The sequence below is a fragment of the Gobio gobio genome (assembly GCF_949357685.1).
Source record: "Gobio gobio genome assembly, chromosome: 1".
NCBI classification, from domain to species: domain Eukaryota; kingdom Metazoa; phylum Chordata; class Actinopteri; order Cypriniformes; family Gobionidae; genus Gobio; species Gobio gobio.
The window spans coordinates 52,712,713-52,721,001 of record NC_137097.1 but is presented as its reverse complement, the minus strand read 5'-3'; the positions used below and the strand labels follow the sequence as shown (position 1 = coordinate 52,721,001).

The window sequence follows — 8,289 nt, the reverse complement described above, 5'->3', positions numbered from 1 at the left end:
CTATCTATCTATCTATCTATCTATCTATCTATCTATCTATCTATCATCTGCATATTTGTCAAAAGTTGTACACATGATGCTCTATTCATCAATGTATGTATAATATTTAATATTTTACATGAAACCCTTTTTTAATCAATTTTCAAGCCACTGGAGTTTACCTGGAAACACACTGGGTGGATGTCCAGTGCATCAAAGCAGCTTTTTTCAAATAATTGATTAAAATCAATGCATTTAGGATGACACCCTGGGTGGGGCAAGAAGTCCCCAAGGTATAAAAATCCCAGCTGTCATCAAATTTTTTGAGAATATATAAAATAGATTTGAAGATAGGTTTTTAATAATCATTTTACAGTTTTTCTCAGTCGCTTTGGTACATTTCTCAGATCAGAATAGAAATTCTCAAAACTACCTGTTCAATCTTCACATCGTTGTGTCACTTGTGCACGTCTGCTCTATGCATAAATGTATGTAGAATATTTAATATTTTACATGAAACCTTTTTTTAATCAATTTTCAAGCCGCTGGAGTTTACCTGGAAACACACTGGGTGGATGTCCAGTGCATCAAAGCAGCTTTTTTCAAATAATTGCTTAATATAATTATTAAAAATCTATCTTCAAATCTATTTTATATATTCTTAAAAAAATGTATGACAGCTTGGATTTTACCTTGGGGACTTCTTTCCCCAGGGCGTCATCTTACTCATAATGGGGGACACGGCCCCTTTCAGTTTTGTGCAACAATTAAACTAACATTTATTTCCCCAAATACAGTTTTTCTCAGTCGCTTTGGTACATTTCTCGAATCATCCTCGACATTTGCAAAACAGTATGGGCATTTCTCAAAACAATTTGTACAAATAGCAAAACACCATGGATTACCTGCAAAGTATCCAGTCTCTTGCTCAAAATCCTTTGTTCATCTTTCAAAAGTAAATATGTGTTAATGAACATGTCAGTGCTATCCGGATGACAAGTCCTTGTGTCATTGTGTACGGATAAGACAGTCAAATTGCTTAGTCATGTTGTCAATATAACAATGTACTCTAGAGGGATGTTCTGATGTAAATATGGGTACAATTTTGATGACAATTATTGTAAATTATAGGTAACATCTAGTGTATGTGGGAGTTTGATTGCAAGAGACTGGACAAGATTCACATTTACGCTTTTTCTGTTTGTACTGTAATTTGCTGACAGACCATGTCATTGCGATACAGAAAGGAAAAGACAGCACTGCATAGCACAAAGGTAAAAAAACCCCAGAAAAACAAAAGCACAAATATGAACGTCTAACGGAAATGTTAAAAAATATGCTTGACATATTATGACAACTTGTTCAACCATTTTGCATGTAAAGACTTATGCTATGAACTAATGCCTAAATGTTGAGGGGGGTGAGGCTTCATGACATAAGCAATTGATAATGTAGGAAACACCAGAGAATTGTAAATAATCATTTGCATGGATGTACCAAAGCATTTGCAACTTGTTCAAAGAAATGAGAAACTGCTTTTCTGATGTGCACAAGTGACACAACGATGTGAAGATTGAACAGGTAGTTTTGAGAATTTCAATTCTGATCTGAGAAATGTACCAAAGCGACTGAGAAAAACTGTAAAATGATTATTAAAAATCTATCTTCAAATCTATTTTATATATTCTCAAAAAATTTGATGACAGCTGGGATTTTACCTTGGGGACTTCTTGTCCCACCCAGGGCGTCATCTTACTCATAATGGGGGAAATGGCCCCTTTCAGTTTTGTGCAACAATTAAACTAACAAATGTGTCCATTTATCTCCCCAAATAATATATTGGATGTTGCATCATCATGCTGTACATGGTAAAATCATATTTATATTTGTTACAATTTAGCAGTAAATGCAAAGTAGCCTCTTACCCTACTATTATTTTTATATAATAAAATAAGCGCTTAGACAATATAGGTTGCTCATGGCAATATAGGCATGTTCTCATGTTTTTTCTCCCAATATTCATTCTCTCTCTTGCTTTAAATAAATGCCTTCAATCCGTGTCTTGAGCGCATCAGTCACTGTTTTGCGTTTTTGTAAGATTATAAATGACCACCTCTCATATCTGCCTGAAGACAATAAATCATACTTGTTGGCAAATAACGTGAAATAAAAAATATGTAGCCTATGAAAGAATAAAACAATCGCGCTACAGTTTGGTCCAATGACAGTCACGCTTAAAAAGAGCGGAAAAACGCAGAGAAGTTGAACCTATGGCGGAGATCTGCAAGAAAGAGGGCGGGCTTTTAGTAAATCACGTGATTGTCGTCCAATCAAATCATTTAATAGTCACAGCAAAGAGGCGGGAGCAATACAAGTGTGTTTTACACGAGCTTTGCTGCAGTCGTGGTGCTGGAATCCAGTTTATCGAAATGGCGGAGACGGCAGACGGAATGGAGGTAAGCTGGAGCGACTCAAGGCCATTTCGCCTAGAACGCTTCTGATATCATTTAGCTATTCGCTTTAGAAGAATGGATATCGGAACTTTGTTTAAATTCGGGTTATGATTCTTTAGTCGTTGGACACATTTGTTTGCTGCGTATGTAGTTATCAGGTGGCTAGAAATGTGCGCACACGCATCTTGAGCATCCATTTTAGCCAGCCTCGGATAATTCATTCATTTCACATCACGTGTCGGCTATTGCTAATTGGCTAAAATGAGTTCGTTCCTATAACAATGCTATGTGCAACCTTTAATTTATGGAATTGAATCTATTAGTGTGATTCCGGTTACCTAGCTCCCCGTTTTGTTCCACGAGGGTCATTTGTAGCACGCTGGCGGAGTGCTTGAATGACTTATTGTTGGGTCCAGACCGCATGGGACTGAACACCGCAGCTCGATGGCTATTATAACTACTTTTGCTACTTATTGCAGCTTTGGTCATCAACCACGGTCTATCAAATTTATTTAATTTAATCAGGGTGCTGTATTTGGTGTGGCTTTTTTTTCTTTTTCTTCATCGACCACGTTTTCCCCTCATGCGTATAATGATAATTTAAATGTTCACGAGTTCTTCCGACGCTGTGAAAAGATTAACAGTTATACTGATTTAAAAGGCTGCATAACATTAATATAACTTTTTTTTTTGTTTGTTCTCATTTAAAATGTTGCTATAAAGAACGGGCTCATAACCGGTTTAAAGAGGTAACGCTGGTTTAGAACTGGCAAAATGTACAGATTATGAATCTTTTGAATCAATTTGCCAAAAAAATACTCGTTCAGAGACTCTAAAGGCTATATTTTCGCCGGCTGGTGGCGACAAATAATTGTCTAGCGAGTATTGAAGCATTTAACGGTAATTGATTCGTTAAGACGAGCCGAGTCATTCGCGACCGAAGAGCCTACGGAAATTGAAGAAGCGCTGTACACCACTCGATACAAATTACAACAAAGCAGATTTGATGACCCTTTGGTCTTGTGGGTTTTCCCCTTAAAAATATATTTTTTTTAACTTATAAAAGACTTAAAGGGGGGGGGGGGGTAACACGCAGTTTCAGCCTCATGTCAATCAGTACCTAATTAGGTACTTACAGGGTAACATTGCATCCTTCATATCTCATAAAAGTCTAGTTTATTAGATTTATAAGGAACAGATTAGCTGTACAGACTCTTTCCGAAACTACTGGAGGAGTGCAGTGGGCGGAGCTAAAGAGACAATACATTCGTGGCATTGTGCCTTCCTGAGTAACTTTCAATTCACTATACGTTCGTGTTTACATTATATGCCACTTGCTAACAAAACAGACATTTGATTACTCATGACCGGGAACAAACACACTTGCAGAACTCAGTTGGTGCTCCGGAAAAACAAACTGCATCCACTGTTTCCTTAATGCTGGGTTATTTGGGAAGCTGATCAAGGTTATCTTTCCCTCATAACCAGAAACACGCTGCTTTAGTGACATTGTTGATGTTGTGGTCTAAAAACAAAGTGCTGCAACATCCACGCTCTTCCTGGAGAAATGCCCATACAAAGAATTCCACCCATTTTGATGTTGTACAGGGCCATACTCTTTCCGAAACGTGTTCAAATTCGGGAGGAGTGTATTAGCCACATAAATACTGTAATACGTCCAACTAGTTTTTTGAATGACCCCCCCCCCCCCCTTTAAGTGAAGCCCAGCACATGCTGCCTTAGTGCATAATTTGATATTTGTTTTAATGTTTTTTTGTTTTTTGAGGTGTCCCAGGGAGAGAGCTCAGTGAAACCTGCAGCAGAAGATATGACCTCCAAAGACTACTACTTTGATTCCTATGCACACTTTGGCATTCATGAGGTACAGTCCTATTGCTCCATGTCTCGTGAAAAGTTGTGCAGTTATTGTCTTCATATCTGTGACTAATGCAAACCCATTCTGTGTCCACAGGAGATGCTAAAGGATGAAGTTCGTACTCTGACGTACCGAAACTCCATGTTCCACAACAAGCATCTCTTCAAGGATAAAGTGGTGCTGGATGTGGGAAGTGGAACTGGCATCCTCTGTATGTTTGCAGCCAAAGCTGGGGCCAAGAAAGTGATTGGGGTCAGTGTAAATCCTGCCTTATTCTGTAAATGTCACCTCATTGTTTTCAACAGTTGAGTTATTTTGTTATGGATACGGAGTAGTTTAGTTGAATGAGGCAATTGCCCAACCTGTTAAAGTGATGGGTGGGTTATCATGCTGTGCTTTTGTCAAGCTTTTCATTATTCTTTTGTCATTCGTTCCCCAGATTGAGTGCAGCAGTATATCAGACTATGCTGTGAAGATTGTGAAGGCCAATAAATTGGATCATAGTAAGTGCTTCTCGGAGCTTTTGACTTCCATATTTTTGCAGACCTTATTTGCACAGCCAAGCTATAGCTTTTGTGATATTTTGAACTGAATGTATTGAGTTCTGTTCCTCAAATACTTAACCTTATTTTCCCTGTCCAGTCGTTACCATTATTAAGGGCAAAGTGGAGGAGGTTGAGCTTCCTGTGGACAAAGTAGACATAATTATCTCTGAGTGGATGGGCTACTGTCTCTTCTACGAATCCATGCTCAACACTGTGATTTATGCAAGAGACAAATGGCTGGTGGGTGTATGCTAATGTCCTTTTGAAGCGCTGGAGTGTTAGTGCCATTCAATATAGAAATTGTGCATTCTGACTTTAATTTGATCAATGTGTTTACGTTGCCCTTTGTTTTTCTTTTTCAGAAACCTGATGGTCTGATTTTCCCTGACAGAGCCACGCTCTATGTCACTGCTATTGAGGACCGACAGTACAAGGACTACAAAATTCACTGTATGTGTCAAATCTCTGAATGCACTTTTGAGGGTTTCCACTGTGCCTGACAGATGACATCCATTTTCTTTTTTGGATTATTTTATGTAGGGTGGGAGAATGTTTATGGATTTGACATGTCCTGTATCAAGGAAGTGGCTATTAAGGAACCTCTAGTGGATGTTGTTGACCCCAAGCAGCTCGTTAGCACTGCTTGCCTCATTAAGGTTTGTTTACTCCACCGAAAATGTGCTCACAATATATAAAGCATTTTATGTGTTCTATTTTTTTTTTTAATGAACCTTGCTTCATTTAACCTATCCATTCTCTGTTCATTAGGAGGTGGACATCTACACAGTGAAGATTGAGGACTTGTCCTTCACGTCGCCTTTCTGCCTGCAGGTGAAAAGGAACGACTACATCCATGCGCTGGTAACTTACTTCAACATCGAGTTCACTCGCTGCCACAAGAGGACAGGCTTCTCTACTAGTGAGTACCGTTTTTGTTTTTCTTTCCCCCTCGCTTTCTCTCTGACACCATTTTCTTTAAGTATAAATAAACCCTGTTGAAAAACATGTGAATTTGTCTTTTAGGCCCAGAGTCTCCTTACACTCACTGGAAGCAGACTGTGTTCTACCTTGATGACTATCTGACGGTAAAGACCGGAGAGGAGATCTTTGGCACCATCAGCATGAAACCAAACGTCAAGAATAACGTAAGTTTTTATATTTTTAGAGCTCACAGTTTCATGAGTCTTACATGATAGTGTAGAAAAGTCTATTTTGTATTTAGATAGATGGCTGGCTAGCTAGGGTTTTCCTTGGTAAGATGCTTAATATTTTTAAACCTTTTATTTGATCTAATACAGTAAAAAGAGTATGAAGGTAAAATATTGCAATTGAAATTCTGTTAATTTTACTATGTAATGCTCCTATCACATGATCCTTCAGAAGTCATTTTAACATGATTTAGTGCGCAAGAATTTCTTAATGCTGAAACTAACTTTGCCCCCCCCCCCCCTCCTTCTATCTTCCAGAGAGACCTGGACTTTAATGTTGACATTGACTTCAAGGGTCAGCTTTGTGAGGTGTCCAAGACGTCAGAGTACAGAATGCGCTAGATTCCTTTAGCATCAGTGTGTGCGAGGCAACTCAGAGAGCAGTGTATGCGTGTATGTGAAACATGTACTTTGTTACATGATTACGCATGACAGACATTTTTAGAGATTCTGTTTTTTCAGAATATTGTCTGACATGGAGGATTGAGAGTTATTGACCATTTTTAAATTATTTTTTTCTTTTTTTGATTGTGTAATGCACCAAAGGGGACTAAACATGGCAGATTTCTGTGCTTTTTTTTCTCTTCCATATGTGCAAATTTCCTTTTTTTTTTTTGGCCCTGCTTTTTTCCAAATTTTAGGTGCACCATCTTGGATGGGATCCTTCAAATTTATGCATGCACACATACAACTGCTCTCTTATGTCTGTTTGTCTCCGACAAGTCATCCATGTGTATGTCTTTTATTTTATATATTTTTCCCCCCCTCCTGCCATGCAAACATGTCTGTGTTGGTCACTGTAAAAAAAAAATGCAAATCAGCCATTCGTGTTTTGATATTCCATCTGGTAAAGATAACATCTTCCATGTAGGTAAAACCTGTTGTCATGTTTCACTGTGGTCAGGAGCTCTGCCCAGTGTTTTGCTGAATGAGCCCATATCATTTTGGCAGTTGGTTTGGACCATCAGTAGAGGGCACCTCCATAACGTGCCATTTGTCTTGTGGAGTAACTGTTTCAATTCATGCTCCTATGTCCTTGTTTGTTACTTCTGTTTTTTTTTTTTTTAACTGGCAATGACCCAATTGGAGGCTAATATTGTGTTATGGATGAGATGGCATGGTATTCTCTTGTACAACTTGTAGATGGTGTTAATGAGCACTCTTTTTAGATCTTTTGGTCTTTTTAATGTCACAGGAAGAATCTTCATCCAATGGCTGACTGTTTAGTTTAAGCTTATCTGCTGCTCTTTTGCACTATAAGCACTTAAAACTACGTTTCTCAGACCCAGAACTACAACTTAATTCCACGGAGGAAAACCTTCAGACAAAATTTTCCATAGAAGTGCTTTTATTGAAGGGTGATGCTTTTCCTGTGTTTGGGTAACTTCACATTTGTTCCATATTGTGATCTCTCATAGTGTTGCTGTGTACTACAGTGTTTTTGTCGAAGGGTGCAAGTTCACGTTTTGTGTCTAGCACTGGTGTGGATTACCAGGCAGGCATTTGTCCACTAGGAATTGTCTTTTCTTTTTCTTTTTGAAATAAAAACAAATTAAACCTGCATTTGTTTTTCAATTTAAAAAAATGCTGACTTGAATAGTAGTTGAATAATAGCATTTTATATAGGCATATTTAGCTGATGGATTATCAATGTTTAGAAACCCGCTTCTTGACAAAGTTGCTTTGAATTTCTTCTAGCTTAAGATGAGACTTTTAGGAAATACTGCTGCTCTCCCTGAAGATCCTTTGTACTGTTTACAGATTTAAAAAAAATTCTACCAACTGCTGTATTCTGCACTTTTTGTTTGTAATCTGACATAATTCAAAGGTTACTTATAAATTGAACAGAAGACTTCTATGTGGTCAGTTCTTGCTCAAGATTTTTCAATAACAATATTGGCAGCCAATTGCTTGCGATTTTAAAATAGTGATTTATTAGCTGCAATTTTCTGGAAATAAAGCCAACCAAAAGCTAATAGTTCTAAAGCAAAGTTTGAAAAATGAAGATGTAGACTGCTTTTTTTCCCCCCTCTCCTGTTAGCTCTTCTCTTGGCTCTTGTGTCGGTTTCCTTTTTGTCTGTAGAATGTGACTTCTCTACAGCATTACATTTTTCTTATTTTTTTAATTTTATTTTTTAAATCAAGTACATAATTGCATCCTACTCTTTAGTTACATTATTTTAATAGTTTTTCTTCAAACATACAAGTAAAAAGGCTGAAGAGACAAA

The 8,289-nt window shown here is 37.7% G+C and overlaps 1 protein-coding gene across 3 annotated transcripts; it reads left to right on the top strand.

The window, feature by feature from the left end:
- The first annotated feature begins 2,333 nt into the window (after positions 1–2,333).
- On the top strand, positions 2,334–7,622 carry prmt1 (protein arginine methyltransferase 1). Of its 3 annotated transcripts, none has more exons than XM_079835658.1 (10): positions 2,334–2,435; positions 4,228–4,314; positions 4,405–4,560; positions 4,748–4,811; positions 4,951–5,093; positions 5,216–5,303; positions 5,394–5,509; positions 5,622–5,772; positions 5,877–5,998; positions 6,320–7,622. In XM_079835658.1, the coding sequence occupies exons 1-10, from the start codon at positions 2,409–2,411 to the stop codon at positions 6,401–6,403; spliced, it is 1,038 nt and encodes a 345-aa protein (XP_079691784.1). In that variant the 5' UTR covers positions 2,334–2,408; the 3' UTR covers positions 6,404–7,622. The 3 variants fall into 3 exon arrangements, with proteins under 3 accessions (XP_079691784.1, XP_079691783.1, XP_079691785.1); XM_079835657.1 differs by having other exon boundaries at positions 2,353–2,435; positions 4,219–4,314; XM_079835659.1 differs by lacking the exon at positions 2,334–2,435 and adding an exon at positions 2,637–2,929.
- Positions 7,623–8,289: the final 667 nt, after the last annotated feature.

Bases quoted from the DNA above. Each gene is read 5' to 3' on its own strand.
- prmt1 (XM_079835657.1), top strand. From the start codon at position 2,409: ATGGCGGAGACGGCAGACGGAATGGAG. The intron at 4,315-4,404 runs GTACAGTCCTAT...CTGTGTCCACAG, and splicing joins CACACTTTGGCATTCATGAG to GAGATGCTAAAGGATGAAGT. The intron at 5,304-5,393 runs GTATGTGTCAAA...TATTTTATGTAG, and splicing joins CAAGGACTACAAAATTCACT to GGTGGGAGAATGTTTATGGA.